Genomic DNA, 17,890 nt, shown 5'->3' with positions numbered 1-17,890 from the left:
CTCATCTGTAAAATGGGTGCAACCACATGCCTTCCAGTATCTCTCCCAGCTGTGACAGCTGATGAGTCTGCCGCCCCTCCCTGCATCATGCCCTACATGGGGCCTGCCTTTTGTTGAGTTCCCACTGAGTGGCAGGGGGAAGGTTCCAAACCCAGTCTACTTGCTTCTGGTGTAAGCGAGAGCTCTTCATTCCTAAAACCCATCACTTCAGGCAACTTGTGTCCACGGATTGCCCCCAGCCAACCACAGCACCCCAAGCACCCCCAGCACACAGCCTCATTCAGCTCCAGTTGCTGTCAAAGAGCATCGAGGTCCAGTTACTGTGATCGGACCAAGGGATCTGCTCCCTGGGCCATGTCCCTGTGAGCTGCAGGACTGTGAGGCCAGCTGACTCAGGCAGCCAGGAGGGGGCTGACGGGGACATTCGAGATCTCAGCATGCCCCAGGAGGATGCAGTAAACATCGAGCATCTGCATGGGGAAACCTCAGTGTTTTCTGGCCCCGGCTGCTGTGGGACCGAGGGTGCCGGCAGGAAGGCAGGCCTGATGGATGGAGTCAGCCACGGTGTCTCGGACTCAGCAGAACCTGGGGTGGTGGTCAGCGAGGGGTGAGCAACAGGCAGCCCCCAGCCCACGGCATAGACCTGAGAGAGATTTTAGCCCACAGTGAGCACCGGCTGGCCCCTGGGCCAGATGTGGCCCACAAACGTGTCTTGTTTGGCTCCTATCTTTTTCCCTTAATTGTGGTAAAATATGCATAACATAAAACTCACCATCATAACCATTTTAAGTATCCAGTTCGGTGGCATTAAGTGCATTCTCATTGTTTTGCAACCATCACCACCATCCATGTCCAGAACTTTTCCATCTTGCAAAATTGAAACTCTATGTTCATTAAACACTGACTCCCCATTGCCCCTCCCCCAGCCTCCAGCACCCCCCGCTCTCTGTCTCTATGAATTTGACCCCTCTAGGGACCTCATATAAGTGGAATCATACAGTATTTGTCCTTTTGTGACTGATTTATTTCACTTACCGCAATGTCTTCAAGGTTCATCCATGTGGTAGCACGTGTCAGAATTTCCTTCCTTTTTTAAGGCTGAGTGATACTCCATCGTGTGTGCAGACCACTCACCTGTCAACGGGCCTTTGAGTCGCTCTCGCTGTTCAGCTATTGTGAACGACGCTGCTGGGAACATGGGTGTGCAAATACCTAGGTTGTATATTTTAGTGTTGGAATCAGCAGGTGACATTTGAAAATCAAGAGATTTATTATAAAAGTCTGGATTTCTGGCTTCTCTTGGAAATTCAGTGGATCTAGCAACATTGGGTCTCTATCTCCGTGGCCACAGTCAGGGGAGAATGAGACCAGTCTGGCCCCTCCCCACGGAGCGGCACTCCAGCCCAGGGGGCCACAGGCTCCCCCAGTGTCTTTTCCTCCACACACTACGTCGCCTGCCTGGTTTCCATAGGCTGTGCTTGGAGACACATGCTCAGCACCCTAATGTTATGGCAGAAATGCAGAGGCCCAGAGAGGACAGTGACCTGGGCCCAAGGTCGGACGGGCTGGAGAGTGATGCAACTGCGTTCATGCAGGAGGGGCCTGGACTGGGTGTCACAGAACCCTGGTTCCACTTGCAGTTCTGCCACCTGCCTGTCCCAGTGGCCTGAGGCAAAGCCCTTAAACTTTCTGTGCCTGAGTTTCCTCCTTTGGAGGAAAATGGGAGGAATGGCGCCTTCTTCGGCAGCCTCATGAAGTGCAGAGAAGACAGGAGAGCACGTGTGTGGGCTGCAACGTGTGGGGCACCATTAAGGGCACGTGCCATGCTGGGCAGCTCCGAGTTGGAGATCTGTTTCCTCATCTGCAAAATGCGAAGACGGACCCCTTCTCGCCGACAGGGCTATTCTGACAGTCAACTGAGGCAGGGAAAGTGAGGCTCCAGCAGAGGGCTTGGCACCCAGCAGGTGCTTCACAAATGCTACTTTCTAACAGGTGAAGCCATGTCCTAGGGCTGCAAATGCGCTTTCCCGCAGAGCACAACCCAGCAAGAGCCATGATATTGTGGGAACCACTGGCTTCAGAGACCATCAGGCTGATTTCAAAACCTACCTGCATTTTACCTGCTGAGGGCACAGGCAGGTCAGCCCACCTCTCTGATCTGTAAACTCTTCCATTGTTAAGTGGAGGAAACATCACTGTCCCTGACAGCACAAGGTGAGATGAGAAATGGAAGGTGCTTGGCACATAGTAGATGCTCAATAAAATTTAGTTCCCTTCCTTGCCTTCCCAAGCAGAAATCTGCCTCCTAGGCCAAAAGGATGGCATGTTTTCCAAATCTTTCCAAAAAGGGGGGGACAAGGAAAAATGTGGTTTTCAGCTTCCCACAGAGGTTTGTCACTCACTGGGTTTCATTTATTCATTCAATCAATAACTATTCATTGGCCACCACTAAGTGCCAGGCACCACTACAGGTCCTGGAGTTTTAGGAGAGAACAAAGCAGATCAAATCCCTGTCCTTGTGGGCAGGCTCAGGTTAGTCAATTGGTGGGTCAGTAGATAAGTGCTCATTAAGTGCCATTTCTGAGCTGGCTTTCCAGGGGCCCTGGCTTTAGCTTCAAGGTTCATCTGTTGCTGGATGTGAATTTCCTCCTTATCTGGACCCCACCTGCTTCTCTGCCAGTCCCAGATGGCATGCCTGCCCTGGGCCGCAGACCACTGCCACCACTGGTCTTTCTACCCACTTGCGGTGCTTCTGTGACTATCTCTGTCCTTTCCAGAGTCCCCAAGGGAGGCCTCTGAGCCACCTCCGGGCCCAAGAAGCACCCATGGGGTGTACAGTCCATCCCACTGCACACAAGACACCCTTAGCGGCCAGGTGTGGACCCCCAGCAGAGCCCCGCCTCTTATTTTACCTTTAGGCTTTGAATGAAATGGGAAATGAATGGAAAAGCACTTTGTAAACTCTTAAGTTCTGCACAACTGTGCAAGATGGTGCTATTTGACTTTCTTCTAGAGAAGTGGCAGAGACCACCTGGTTCAGGAGAAAGAGGTTAGGGTTTAAAACCAGAATAGCTAGGCTGCAGTCTGGGTTGTGCCACTGCCTGGCTCAGAGACCAGGGAAAGTGACTGCCCCTCCTCAGTTTACTGGCCTGGGAAACGGAGGTAACCGAATACCTGCCTCAGGCCCTGCTGTGCACGTGGATGGAAACCTAGATGGGAACTCACCTTGCAGACTGAAGTGTTGTGTATACTCTTCATTCATGTCATTAATTTACTGCATGTTTATTATACACCTACTGCATGCCATTACGAACAAGGTGATCTGTCATATGACAATTTGAAAAAAAGTCCCCAAGCTAAGGAAGAAAAGAATTGCTTGTCAGATGGTTGTACTGCACATTCATAGATTATGATTAGCAACAGCCAGCAAGTTGGCATGGCAACGTTTCCCCATGAACCGCGAGGCAGTGTTCCTAAAATAGGTATGTCGGAGGTGTGGTGGCGGCGGAGACACGCGGAGGCGGCGTGGCCTGACTGCTCTGCAGACCGGCATGGGCTGTGCTCAGTGTCATGCCATCGCCCTTCCCAGGTGGCCAGCAGAGCAGGAATCGAGATCACAGGTCTGGAAACAGCCACCGTTAGAGCAGGGAGGGCCTTAGACTTCATCTAGGGCACGTGCCCTTCCTGTCCCCGTTTTACAGGTGAGGAAACTGAAGTCCAGAGAGGTTGACTGACACCCATGGTCAGGGCAAGGCACTTGGTTGCAGAGGGAACTGAACCTGGTTCTGATGTCTGTTATGGACGGTTGTCCAACCCTGCCACAAGGCAGGCTCCTCTGATTCAGAATTCTAGACCTGGGTTCAATGCAATTCATTTTCTAGTGGGTTACAATCTATATGGCATCACCTAGCAGCAGGTATTAGTTTAAGGAATTCTTCCCTTTTGTATAGAATCCATGCTTGCATTTCTCCCGGGGGAAGGCCTGAATCCCAAGATATCTTGGAAACTCATCTCCTTCTTGGCTAGACATAGGGGATTGAGGTTTATACCGGCCCTTTTACAGCCCAGTTTCTCAGTGTCAAATCAAGTAGCAAAGCTATTCAAAGGTTTATGAATCGCTTTGCAATGAGATTATTTTGTGAGTTTTGTTACCCATCATTGCAGAGGACGGGGAACCCAAGTCCTTCCAAAGATGAGTTCCTTTCTCTTTGTTTTACTCAGCAATTTATCGAGTATATTTTGTAAACTCAAAGGGGCTTTGCATCTTCAGGCTGGGGAGTTGGTTTTAAGAGATTCACAGCTCCTGTTTGACTCCAGGGTGAAATTCCACGTTCAGAATGTGAAACTTTTTAAGAACTCAGTCAACTTCTGAGAATAGGGTGCTAGACATTTCTGACATATTTTAGATCCTCAATCTTTTTTTCTGTGTTGAGACAATGCTGTGCAGTGGGGAGGAATCCAGGCTGAGAGTCAAGGTGGGGGGTGTCACATTAGCTCTGCCACTCTCCCCAATTCTCCCCTTCTGGGCCATTTATAGGATATAAAGATTGCACTCTGTAGTGATGATTCTTCTTCCTGGTTGCATGTTGAACTCATCTGCAGAGCTTTTTAAAAGACTGGTGCCCAGGCCTCTCCCCAGGCAACTTAAATCAGGTTGTCTTGGGTGGAGTCCCGGGCAGGGGTCCTTTAGGGGAGCTAACCATCACCCATGGCACCCTAACCCTTTTGCAAAGCTCTCCAGTGATCCCAATGGGCAGGTGAGGGAGAATCATCAATAGACTCACAGTCCCTTTCAATTCTCCCATTCCCTGGCTAATTAAATTCCAAATGGCACTCTGGGTCTCTTCCGTGTTAGACTCATATTTATTTTTTCTCCTATCTAGGAAAGAAATGTGCACTCAGAGTCGACAGGAGGGAACTTCTCATCTTTGGAGTATTTTTGACCATAAGTTGGGTTTGTAACTTTACCTTCAGAGGGCCTTTTAAGCAGCCAGTGGTCCTTGCGGAAATGAAATATGTGATTTGCTATAGCATTGAGTCTGCTGTGGCACAGCCTGAGCGCCGGGCTTTTGGTGGCTGGTCACTGCACAGTCACATGAAAGTTCAGATAATGCAATTGGGTGACACAATAGACACAGTAAATTTGTGTCTTGGGAACAGCTGTTTGCATCCTAAACAGCTGTTTGCACCCAGAGTATCCAGAAATAGATATTCTATGATAGATACAGAGTTACCAGTTGTGTAAGCAGACAGAAGTAGAATTCCATTTGGCCTTTGCATCAATGGCCAACTTCATTCCTACCTTGTTTTGAAATAAATTCTTTGAAATTCTTTGGTGCCTTAAAGAGGTGGAAAAAGAAAAAAAACATGGAGTTTGATAATGTATTTAGTCTTCTTTTCTGTTATAAGACTTTCTGAAAAAAACAAAAACAAAAACAAAAACGATAATTTGTAGGTTGGACCTAAAACTGCTTTCAAGAAGTCAGTAGACGTGGGATTGAAGGCTTGGGCTTTGTTTATCCCGTTGGAACATCCCTAAATCCTATTCTGGTTGCAGCAAGCACAGCTCCCATCTAATTCTGACTTCTGTGTCTTTGGTGTAAATGCAGTAGACAGAGTTATGGAACGACTAATGGAAGAACTGATAGCACAAAAATAAGGTTTTCTTCAACATCATGTTTATCTCTGAAAACATCATCAGGCTGTGCCAACAGGTGGGCTGATGATACCCTTATATGAAGGTGGAACAAGGAAAGAGAAAGACAAAAGAATGTGATTGTTAAAAATGGCGGAACACTTGATATCAACTTTGTATCAATATTTTCTTTTTAAAGTAATACAATATTTGTAAATATGACATTGAAGGTGATGGGGAAATTAATGCCTACACAGTGATGTTATAACCATTAACTTTTTATTAGACTTTCTACTGGGACACGGACAAGGTCTACACCTAACAGAAGTAGGAGAGTAAGTCCGGGCGCTGTGGCTCACGCCTGTAATCCTAGCACTTTGGGAGGCCAAGGCGGGAGGATCACTTGAAGCCAGGAGTTTGAGACCAACCTGAGCACGAGCGAGACCCTGTCTCTACAAAAAAATAGAAAAATTAACGAGGTGTGGTGGCATGCACCTGTAGTCCCAGCTATTCTGGAGTCTGAGGCAAGAGGATTGCTTGAGCCCAGGAGTTTAAGGTTGCAGTGAGCTATGACCACGCTACACTGTAACCTGGGTAACAAAGCAAGACCTTGTCTCAAAAAAATAAAGAAAGAAAGAAAAAGAAAAAAAAAAAAAAAAAAAAACAAAAACAACCAGAGTAGGAGAGTAAGTTCTAGGGCTAGATACCCTGGGTTTGAACCATGGCCTCTGCTGCCAACTAGCTTTGCAAACTTGGACGGTGCATTTACCCCTTTTAGCCTCAAAGTCTTCCAAAAAACAAAGGGCAAGATGTGGGGATCAATGAGATAGCACATGATATAGCACATATTTCTTAAAGCACCCAGCACGTGTTAGTGAATGTCGGGAACCTTCCCTCACCCCTTTGAAAATGGGCTCTGCACAGACACATTTCAGTGGAGACTGGTGCACACTCCACCAACCTGAGGACTAAGATGAACTCTTCCACAGTTCAGGTTTTCACAACCAGCTTTTGATGGTCAGGCAGAAAAGGGGCATGGGTGTGTCACTGGCAAAGCAATGAGCAAGGCTTGCGAGTTCATTTTGATAGAACCTCTGTGGTCTCCTCACTTCCTCCAGGTTGAATCCTGGACAGAAATCACCTGAAAGCTGTAAAGCACAGACATCAGTTTGGAAATTGTGAACTTCCTCGTTGGATCCCCAATGCACAATAATTCTATACCATGCAGTTGCATGAATCTAGGAGGATGCCTACACGTCTAAATTAATAAGTCTAAAGGCCAGATTTTTGCTAGTCCAAGTCCTGTTCCTCCCACCAGTGAGACCTCTTCCCTATGAATGCTCCTCCGCAGGACGCTCCTGGGGTCCTGGGCAGTGAGCTGTCCCCTGCTGCTGCCTGCGGTGCAACGAAAAGAGCGGTCAGTCCTCGGAGAGGCTCATCAGATTCCTGGCCAGTTGTGAGTCGGGCTCAACCCTTCCTTTGGGATTTTTCAGAATTTGTAATGATTGCTTAATCCTGTCTAAAATAGGCTGGCATTTTCTCTTGTTATCGAAATGTATTTTTCTATGTTAGTTAAATGTATAATTTGTGTAATTTTGTACATTAAAATGTATGCTTTTTCACAATTAAAAGTTTTTCTCCCTTTTGAATGTTTAATTTATTAATGGTTTGTTACAAAATGTTGTATACCCTGACATAACACAAAAAGACAATGAATCCAGGACTCTTCTCAATTTTTGGTGGGGAATAAGTTATTTTCTCAGTAGTTAAATCTGTGCACAAACAATTGTTTCCCTTTATGGTCCATTATATGCCTATATTCCTATTGCTGCTTTGACAGATTACCATGAACCCAGTGGTTAAAAGCAGCACACATTTATTATCTTATAGTCTGAAGGCCAGAATTCCAAATGGGTCTTGCTGGGCTGAGTTCCTCTGCAGGTGACCGCACTCTCTGGCTCATGGCCCCTCCCTCCAGCTTCAAAGCCAGCATCGTGGCATTTCAGATCTCTCTCTACCTCTGACCTCTGCTTCTATTCTCTGAGATCTCCTTCTCTGATTCTGACTGTTCTGCCTCTTTCACTTAAAAGGACGCTTGTGAGGCTAGGTGTGGTGCCTCATGCCTGTAATCCCAGCACTTAGGAAGGCCAACGTGGGAGGATTGATTGAGACCAGGAGTTTGAGATCAGTCTGGGCAACATAGCAAGACACCATCTCTACAAAAATAAAAAACTTACCTGGGCCTGGTGGTGTGAGCTACTTGGGAGGCTGAGGCAGGAGGATTACTTGAGCCCAGGAATTCAAGGCTACAGTGAGCTATGATTGTACCATGCACTCCAGCATGGGTGAGAGAGTGAGACTCTGTCTCAAAATGGAAACAAAAAAAAAGGACTTGTGATTACATTGGATCCACCAGATAATCTAGGATCATCTCCCTATCTCAGGATCTTTGGTTTAAGCACACCCACAAAGACCTGCTTGCCGTGGAGTAACACATGCATCGGTTCTAGGGATTAGAATGTGGACATCTTTGAGGCCATCATTCTACCTACCACAATCCCCTATGTCCTGAAAATCAGACATTCAGAGTCAAACGGGCCTGGATTGGAACTGCATCTCTGTCAGTTGCTGGCCACATAACTTTAGGCAGCTTGCTCAACTTCTATAAACCTCTCTTCTCACATCTAAGGTAAGCACAATGGTCCATTACTCGCCTTGCAGATTTGCTAAACGTATTATACATCATGGCAATAAACTACAATTCCCTTTCCTTCATTTTTTGAAAACATTTTTTTTACAACTAATGCCATTAAAAAATTTTTTTTTGGTCTGTCTGAACAAAATTTGCATTGGACCTGATCTGGCCTCTCTTATCCTCTCTCTGCCGCCATCTGACACGTCCCTTTCTGTTCTCTGCAGTCAGCCTGGAAGGCTTCATGGTCTCACAGGATGAGCTCAAGGTTTGTCCTTCACCAAATGTTGTGGCGTAATTCACTTATGAGAACCTTTTCCCTGCAGGACTGGGGCACTTGGAGGGCAGGGTGGGGGGTTCCTCAGGCTTCCTGGGCTTCCTCTTCTGCTCTCTGCCAGGCTTTGCTCTGCTCGGCCTCCCTGCAAGCTGGTGGGTGCATTTCCTAACTTATACCCTGGAGGTTGTTTCCTGCCTCCCTCTCTCTGCTAGGCTTGGGTTACTGGCCTTAAGGTGAAATGCAATGTTGTGGAAACGGCTCAGACAAACCTGAGTTGAAATCCCAGCTCAGTCACTTTCTGGTTGTTAACTTGAGCAATGGGTTTAAGGCTTGTCATCCTCAGCATTCCAGCCTGAAGAGGGAGGTGGCATGGTCTGCCACATGGGGCTGCTGAAAATGCCTACAGTGTGTAATGCAGAGATGAACGATGCCCACAAAGCCACTTATGCATGGCCGACGTCTCACGAGCATCGGATCTCCTTTGCAGGGGGAGAGAGGAGTGATGAGGAGGGATAGCAATTCTGTGACAGCAGTGGGTGCCCCAAATGCGTGTTGGATGAACATTGAGTGATCAGTTGCCCAAGATTGCACAGAGAACAGGATTCTAACTCAAACATCTAGACTCTTCTGAATACACCAGGTCCATTCATCTCTCCTCTCCCACTGGGACTGCCTCAGTCAGGCTTCTCAGGGAGAGAAAAGCATCGCAGTTAAGGCATCAGACTACCATGTTGAATCCTAGCAATCTCACTTGCCAGCTGTGACCCCGGGAAAGTTATTTATGCCTCTGAACCTCAGCCTCCTTGTCTGTAAAATGAAGCTAAAATGGTACCTCAGAGGTTGCTCTGAGGCATAAAAGAGTCCCTGTATGTTCAGTGCCCACAAGGGTCCCTACTGTGTAGCAAACTTTCGTGAGTGGCTGCTGTTAGTATCCCTTCCTGCTTCTTCATGAAGACAGCTGTTTCTCAATTCCTTCCCTAGATCACTCCCTCTAGTCTTGAGAATTGCCCAGCTCTTTCTCACAATGGAAAAGGTTTTTTTTTTTTTTAAAAAAAGTAGTAAGATCTCCATCACCATCGGCAAAGCCCGGGAGACTGTCTTCTCAAGACATTGAGAGCAGATTCAAGTGTGAAGTAGGAGGATTGACCTCAAAAGTTCTAACTCAGATTCCTGGATTTTCTGATATTTCTATGGGTTAAGTCACTATAAATATTTGTGGAGCTTTAGAAGTTTCTATGTGGTCTTCAACACGAAATTTCCTTGCCTGAGAATAGTATTTCACAGGACAGGCAGACATTTTCATAATGGAAAACACATGCAGCCTGGAGTCCTTTGGGCCTCAAGAGGACCGTCTGTGACAGAAATGTGTGCAGGGTACAGGAGGGAGGGACAAGAGGAGGGAGGAGCCAGGATGTGGGTGGGTTGGGTAGAAGACAGTGGATGCAGGGTATGGGTGAGATACTTTCTGTTCTTGTGTTCAGCATTCTCTCCCCATAAAAATACACATTTGTTGAAGGCAGAGACTTTATAAATATTCATGTGTCCCCCATACTAGTCTCTCTCAGGCACAGCAAATGGACTTGCTACATGCCCACTGAGCAGATGAGCCCGAGATCCAAGGCTGGCTGAGTGGCTGTGAGATCCGGGCAGAGGCAGCTGCTTTCCTCCTCCTTGCCTATTTCCTCATCTGCACAGTGGGGAATGACAGTATCTCCCTACTGCACAGACTCGCTTGTTCTAGGGCTGAAAGACAGTAAATGCAAGGAGGTGTCAGCTGAGGCCATGGATCCGAGGTTCCCAGAGTCCTCAGTCCATGGGTCCCAAGAGTCACAAAAAGAGTGTGAATCAAGCTGTCTGTCTGGGTGTGTCAGGGCTTGGCCAGGCTGAGCTCATGCGCGGCCAGGTGCTGAAGGACAGCTCCCAGAGCTGGGAGACGGGAAGGGACTTTCCCAGGTCCCCACCCCATCCTGACTCAGCCCGTCTGGACTCGCCCGCCAAGGGTGTTGACAGCTGGCGATTCCGCCTGTCCAGAAAGTGCAGCTGGAACCACTAGGTCCCCCGGGGGCTCTTAGGCCCCTCTGCCTGCTAATCATGGAGAAACGAGGGAAAGTGTCCGGAGGAGGCGCATGGAGCCTGGTCTCAGAAAGGGCAGAGCAAAGCCTCTGTAGAACCACCCCAGGTCTCTGCGCTCTCCCCCATGCCCTAGTCAGAGGAACCCTGGGACTCCCAGGCTGCAAGCTCCAGGCGCAGCAAGAGTAAGCTCTACCCGGGATCTGGGAGGTTCCCCTAGAATGGAGACTATTTGGGTGACTGCCAGGCGCATGTGTGTGTCGTGTGTGCAGTAATCTATCTCTTTGTGTGTCTTTTTCTGGAGCCTTTCTATTTAAGCTTCCAACTTCCCTTATTTCTGGCGTGGATTTGTGTGTGGGCGTTCTCTCGAGAGTTTATGAGTGCATGCGTGTGAAGTTGCCTTATGAGTCCGCCTTTGGAACTGGCATGTGAAAATTTCTTTGTCATGCAGTGTTACTGGAGTGAGCATCGTGTACGTGTGTGAGTCACTGGTTCACGTGCAAGAGTGTATTTCTCTTGCGCGCCTGTGGGAGTGTGCTACTAGCACGTCCCTCTTGTGGGCGGCACCAGCCTTCCTGGCCCTTAGCATCCCTGGGTATATCGTATGAGCGCTTTTTGTCTCCTTCCTCCTCAGAAGGTCAGTTCCAGGAGGGCAGGGACTTGGTCCATTTTTGTTCATGACCCTGTCCCCAGTACCTACAACAGTGCCAGGCACTAGTGAGCACTCTATAAACTAGTGTGGAGTGAATGAATGGTGTGCCCAATGTGTGTGTCTCTTGGTTGTGCAATTAGTCTTGGTGCGATGCTGTGTATGCATGCTGTTGTGTGACAGTGAGAATTTCCTGTGTGTGTGTGTACTGAACTCAGAATGTGCACAAGCATCTATGCGTATGTGTGTGCAAAATTGTCTATGGTGTTTGTAAACGAGCCTGGGTCTCGGGAACGTGTGTGTAATTGACTCTCGTGTGTGAATCAGCACGGTTGTGCATCTTGCACGTGTTTGGTGTAATTGGTGCGAGGGCATGAACCTGTGTGTGCCTCCAGAGTGTGTGTGCACGTGTGTGCCGCTCGCTCTTCTCGCGCCCTGCGCTCCGCCGGGGGGCGGGGAGTAGGGGTGCAGAGAGGGCACTGCGGTTCTGCCGCCCGCCCTCCGCGCTGCGGCTCCGGCACGTCACCATCGCTCTCCGCCCCAGCCGCGGTCCCCGCCCCCCGGTCCTTTGTAGCCGGCCATTGCGCTAGCCCGCAGCCGCCTGGAGGCCCCGCCCCAGCCCCGCCCGCGCCCCGCCCCGGCGCGCGCCCCGCCCCGCCGCTCCCCTCCCCTGGCCGCAGTCGCGCCAGGGCCGCCGCGGGCCCGCACCGAGGCGCGGAGCGCGGCGCACGGCGGTGGCGAGGGCCGCGGGCGGGTGGCCGGCCTGGGACCGGGATGGCGGACCGGCGGCGCGCGTGGAACACGGAGGACGACCTGCCCGTGTACCTGGCGCGGCCGGGCAGCGCGGCGCAGACCCCGCGCCAGAAGTACGGCGGCATGTTCGCCGCGGTGGAGGGCGCCTACGAGAACAAGACCATTGACTTCGACGCATACAGCGTGGGCCGCCGCGGCTCGGCGCGCACGCCGCGCAGTGCTGGCCGGCCCGACGCGGTCGGCCTGCCGGGACCCGGCGGCAGCGAGGACACGGCCAGCGACGTGAGCGAGCCCTCGGGCTCTGCGGTCAGCTCCCCAGGCGAGCGCGACGAGCGGCCGCCGGCGCTGCACATCCGCTGCCCTGCACCCCGCGACCTGCCGCTCGGCCGGGACAATGGCCAGGTACCCTCGGGGCGCGCGCGGGGCCGGACGTGGGGGGGCGGGGCCCTCGAGGACCCTGGGCGGGGACCTCCCGAGGGCAGTGCCGGGGCAGTAGTGCTGGGGTCGCTGCCACCAGGCTTGAGAGAGCCACAGAAAGGCCCCTCCCCCACCTTATCATACAGGAGGTTGTGCGACTCGGTCAGGGTTGGCCGTCACAGTCCGTGTGACTCCGAAGGGACCTCTGAGGTCCCGTCCCGGCTCCTCTTCTGCAGAAAGGGAGAGCGAGGCTGTGAGAGGGGAAGTAAGTTGGCTAAGGCTGCCGCATGGACCCTTAAAACGCTAAGGGACCTCTGGGATGAATCCAGCCCAGGGCCCCCCATTCTGTTTTGTGAAAAGAACGAGAGCTCCGCTCCGTATTCGTCCATTCATCTATTCACTTACTCTACAGTAATTATAGAGCACCTACTGTGTACCCGGCGCTGGGATGGGAGAGGCTCAGCGAACCATCTGCGGCTTCAAGCTGGAAGGAGCATTTTTCCTGAGGGTCTCTCATGCTTTCTGGGGGAAGGATGTGGTTACAGATTGAGGTCGTCTGGCAGTTAGAACCAGTATCCCCGCCCAAGCGCTGCTGTCGCCAAGGGCTACTCCTGAGTCCCACAGCACGACACCACTGTGCCCACAGAGCAAGTGGGAGGTAGAGCTGGGATTTGAACTGGGGTCTCTAGACTTGGGGTTATTTTCCGCCTGAAAGGGGAGGTCGTTAGGGGAGGGAACGCCAGGACTTAGGCCCTGTGGGTCTTCTCCCTCCAGCTGCGGGTCGCCAGGGAAGAGGGGAAGATGGTGGATAGACAGCATAGCCTCTGGATGGATGGGCGAGAGGCAGAGCCAGGTGCTTGGAAGACGGAGCACCCGATGGCGGGAGCTGTCGTGGTCCAGGACCCCGTGCCTGAGCGCTGCCAGGTGCCAGGCCCCAGGGAGCCAGCCTCCGGCTCAGCAACCTGGCTCCACCCTCCAGAAATTCCCAGGCTAGGGTGAGCGACAGATTCATTGTGGGAATTAAATCAGTTAATGCCGGTAGGCAGTGAGCATTCAATAAATGTTTGTTATTGACTTTTATTATCATTATCATTTTAATTCACCATTCCCCCCTTAAATGCTATGAGAGACAGGCAGTGAGCCCGGAGAGAGGCAGAACTTGACCCAGACAGAAATCTGGGAGGGCTTCCTGGAGGAATAGGAGCTGGGGACTGGTAGACGCAGTAGTGGATCTCCTCCCTCCCCTGTCCCATCGCAGGTGGCTCTTTCTGTGGCTTTGGAGCTCTCCGTGGTCCTGAACCCTGCGCCTTGCAGTGGGGAGGTCTACAGCACGGGTGTGTGCGGTGGGGGTGGTAGCGAGGGAGGAAGATGGTGAGAGGGCAGTCGCCTGTTCCCCACCCCTTCTTTAGCTCCTCCTGCCCATCCCCTTTCTTGGTGGCCCGACTTCACTTGGGAGCTAAACTCCCGAGCCCGACTGGGAGGCTTCAGGGCCTCGGGCAGAGAATCGGGGGCCAGAACAAGGGAATCGGGTTCCAGCCAAGGCGCTTGGCCTCCTGGAGCCTCAGCTTCTCCGTCTGTGACATGGGGGTGGCCGTCATCCCCTAGCCTCCCGCAAGGCGTAGTGGAGAGTCGGGGAGGAACTAGCGCTTTGTGCTGGGCCCAGAGCTGTCCCGAGGCGAGTCCCTACTGCAGCTGCAGTCCGTGTCACCAACGTCAGCACCGGCGCCGGGGTCAGCCTAGGCCGTCCTGGAAGCCGCGCCTTGGCGCTTGGGGACGCTGGTCGCCTCACCTCTCGCTCTCCTGTCCCCTTCTCCTTCCTCTCCCTTCTGTGGCCCCTTTGCCCTTTCTCCATAGCTTCTCAGGGACCGGACAAAAGGCAGAGCACCGAGGGCTCGGAAAGCACTCGCGGTTCGGGACTGTGGAGCGGAGGGGCTCGTGGTCTCCCTGGAGGGAGCGTTTTACTTTCTGCGGACCCAGCGGCCGTGGGGCTTGGGTTACAGCGGGATCGGGCTCTGGGGCGGGCCTCAGCGCTCCAGAGCTTTGCGCCGGGTGCCCCGGCCCTTCCCCCGCCCGCGAGGCTCCTTCCTGGGAGGCTGCAGGGTTTTCCGCGGCGCAGGCGCAACGCTTGCTGCTGCCAGTGGCTGAGCGGCCGCAGCGCTTTGTACTGGCGAAGTCTGCTTGGGAGCAGCGATCTGTTTGGCCGGTCGTAGGCGGGTGCTCCTCCCCGATACGCACGTGGTCTCGGCCCCATCGCTGGAGCTCCTCTGCCCAGATCTCCCAACCGACCCCGGGAACGCCCTGAGGCGTGTAACCTAGGACGTAACAACGCTGCGGAAGGGAACGTGGAATCTGAGTCGGGGGAGGGAGGAGTGTCTTCACCCGCAATTCCCGGCCATTGACAGGATTTAGGACACAGCTCAGAGTCGGGGCTTAATGAATGAGTGTAGGGAATGGACGCTGGCAGGGTGTGCTGAGCCTGCCTTCCCGATGCTGCTCTGCTGCAGCCGATGAGTCTTGTACCTGGGGTAACGTCACGTTACCACTGTAAGCCTCAATTTCCCATCTGTAAAATGGGGAAATTATGGCCCAGGTTCCTGGAATACTATGAGCTGCTGATTCTCTGTGAGCCTACAACCCCACCTCATTTTAAGGCCTAGGTATCTCTGGCCTCCTGTTGGGGACTAGGGGGCTGGTCTCTGTGGCTCCAGGCCACAGCTGAGATTCTGGGAGGGGCTATACCAAGCCCAGCCCACCCTCCCTCTGGTTGGTAACCTCAAAGTAGAAAAGATGGGTCATTTTGTAGGGCCTGTGGGTTTGGATTTCACAGGCAGAAACTGAGCAGAGAAGGGGTAGAGGATGCTGGCGTTTTATTCTGCCTGGTGACTTGGCACACCTGTCCAGTGCTGAGGGATCCTGCCGGGGCTCCCCACCTTCCTCCCTTTTCAATCTTTCCCTGTTATGAAGTCTGTCAAGCTGTGACCTGGCTTCCTGCCCACCTCTCTCTGGGGCAACATCTGGGCCATGTGTCCTGGGGCTGGTGTCCACTCTGCTGGGAGGCAGGAGTGTCTTCTTTCTCCTCCTGACCCCCCACCTGTCCCCAGAGGCTGTGGAGACTTTGGTACCAATGGTCTACTCCTCCAGGCACTCCCTGTCCAGTAGGCAAGTCTATGGGGGGACCTGGTGGCCCCAATGCCAGCTGCCATGTGGTGAGGGAGCAGCTGCAGGGGGTAGAGCAGGTCAGCGTTGATTAGGGCCCCTCTCTCCTGTCCCTGCTGTTCCCTCCCCCCGCAGGGAGGCTCCTCCTTAGACACCCTCTGGGAAGGCTGGTTCGTGATGGGATGGAAGGGTGGCAAGGAGAGGCCGCACGGAGGAGAAAGCATTGGAGATGGGGCTGGGAGGATGGGTAACCTTTTGTCTGGGGCAGGCTATTCAGGGAGCGCGTACAGCGCGCATAAACGCTTGGAGTCGGCATGGAAAGGTGCTTGGTCCATTACGGGGAGGCCGGGGGATGGACAAACGGAGGCCGCGGAACGAGAGCCAGGAGGGGGTGGCCGTTGGGCGCGATCCTGGGGGGCAAGAACGCTCCTGGCAGCTTGGGCCGGTCCTCGGCACCCGGCCCCCCTCCCGCACCCCCCCCCCCCGCGCAGATGCTCCGGGAGGCGCCCAGATGCCGTGCCGCACGCCTGTGGCCCTGCCCGCCCGTAGGCCGTCGGGGTCTTTCGGGAGAACCTGCCCACCGCTCGCCCCATCTCGAGAGCGCGGTCCGCCCGCCGAGGGCGTGCGCGCGGGCGGGGGGCGGCAGGGCTGGGCGGTGCGGCGGGGGCGGGGTGGGGATCGGGAGAGAAGCGCTTCCTGGTTCGAGCCGAGAGGGGCGAATCGGGCTCCGCTCCGCGCCGCCGGGAGGAGCTGTGGGCCTGCAGCCCCCTCCCCCGCCCTCGCCGCTCCCTCCTCCTCCCGCCCTCCGCGCCGAGCCGGGCGGTGCTGGCAGCGAGCGGCGGCGGGCCGAGCAGCCGGGCAGCGCGCGGGCAGCCGCGGGCGCCGAGCCTCCGTCCCTCTCTCCAGCCCTCCCGGGCCTTTGTCGCTACGCCCGCGGGGAGCGGGCCGCGAGAGCCCGAGCGAGTCAGACAGCCCGCAGGTCCCGCGGCCGGGCCCAGGGCACCCGAGAGGGCCATGTCTTACCAGGGCAAGAAGAGCATTCCGCACATCACGGTAAGCCGCCCCCGCCCCGCCGCCCTTCTTTGTGGGCTGGGGGTGGTCGCCGTCAGGGTCCAGATCCGCTGGGGGACGGCGGGGGCGGCCCCCGAGGCTTCCTGCGTCGCCACGGGTGGGGCGGGGCCGGTCTCGGCATTTCAGCCCCCTCCCCCCAGCCTCTGGGGACAGTGGTGGGGAGCCCCTCATGGCGGGGCGGGGCTGCAGCCTCGTGTCCCTCTCCCCGCGGGCTTGCAGCCCCCTCCCCCCACGGGATGTGCCGGAGGATGGCGTGGACGCGGAGGATGCGGAGCTGAACAAAAGAGGGAGGGGCGCGGGGGTCCGAACCCCCTCCCAACCCTCGCGCCCGCACGGGGAGGGTGGGCTGAGCCTCCCGCGCGCTGTCCTGGCTCCGTCCCGCGCTTGCCCCTCACAGCCGGGTCCCACCCGCCGGAGGAAGGAAAAAAGACCAAGCGCCGCTCCCCACGGCCGCCCGTGCTGGGGGAGTGGAAGTCCGGAGACTGCGCCATGATGGAAGCGCGGCTCCCACCCTCCCCACAGCTAAAAATAACCTTTTGGGGCAACACTGGCGGCTGCGCCCCTGGAAGGGTTAACGCTGCTGGGGCTGGGCGGCTGGAGGGTGGGGACGGTGGTTGGGGCTGAGCAGTCAGGCTGTGTCCCTGGGTGTGGCCGGAAACAAAGGAACCCCGGGCTTTACGCTTTGTCTAGGAGGTGGGGAGCTGAGGGGCAGCGGCCAGGAGCTAGCTCCTCCACCTGCTCCCTGCCTGGCATCAGAGTGGAGCCAGAGCATTCCTGAGGGATGTGGGCCAGGCCCGTGGGCCTCGGGTGGTCGTGCAGGAGCAGTCGGGGTGTAGGCAGGCTTCTGGGCAAGCGGAGTTCTCCAGGGGGACTCCTGGGGTTGGAGGACAGGAGACCCAGGGTGCTTATCATGTTTGCAGAATTCAGGCTCAGGGACAGCGCTGGGGCACCTGCCAAATGGCAGCCGTAGGTAGGGGCAGGAGCTGGCGTTTTCCACTAGGCTGCCCAGTGGATTGTAGACCTTGTCTTATTGAATCCTGGCAACAGTCCCTGGAGGGAGGCCTTGTCCCTGTAAAGCCCCCGGGGCTGGCACATGGGCTGGAATGACAGGTGTGAGACCACCCTGCGTCCACCCCAAACTCTGGGTTGAGTCTTGAGTTAGAAAATCCC

At 54.2% G+C, this 17,890-nt stretch overlaps 1 protein-coding gene across 1 annotated transcript in view; it reads left to right on the top strand.

The window, feature by feature from the left end:
- Positions 1–12,097: 12,097 nt before the first annotated feature.
- The window catches only part of CRMP1 (collapsin response mediator protein 1), a 69,477-nt gene continuing 63,684 nt past the window's right edge, over positions 12,098–17,890 (top strand). The window contains exon 1 of the mRNA XM_069495937.1: positions 12,098–12,478. Coding sequence (XP_069352038.1) covers positions 12,098–12,478 — 381 coding nt within the window. The remainder of the gene's footprint in view (positions 12,479–17,890) is intronic.

The sequence above is a fragment of the Eulemur rufifrons genome, chromosome 20 (genome assembly GCF_041146395.1).
Source record: "Eulemur rufifrons isolate Redbay chromosome 20, OSU_ERuf_1, whole genome shotgun sequence".
Taxonomy (NCBI): Eukaryota; Metazoa; Chordata; class Mammalia; order Primates; family Lemuridae; genus Eulemur; species Eulemur rufifrons.
This window is presented reverse-complemented; position numbering and strand designations above follow the sequence as displayed.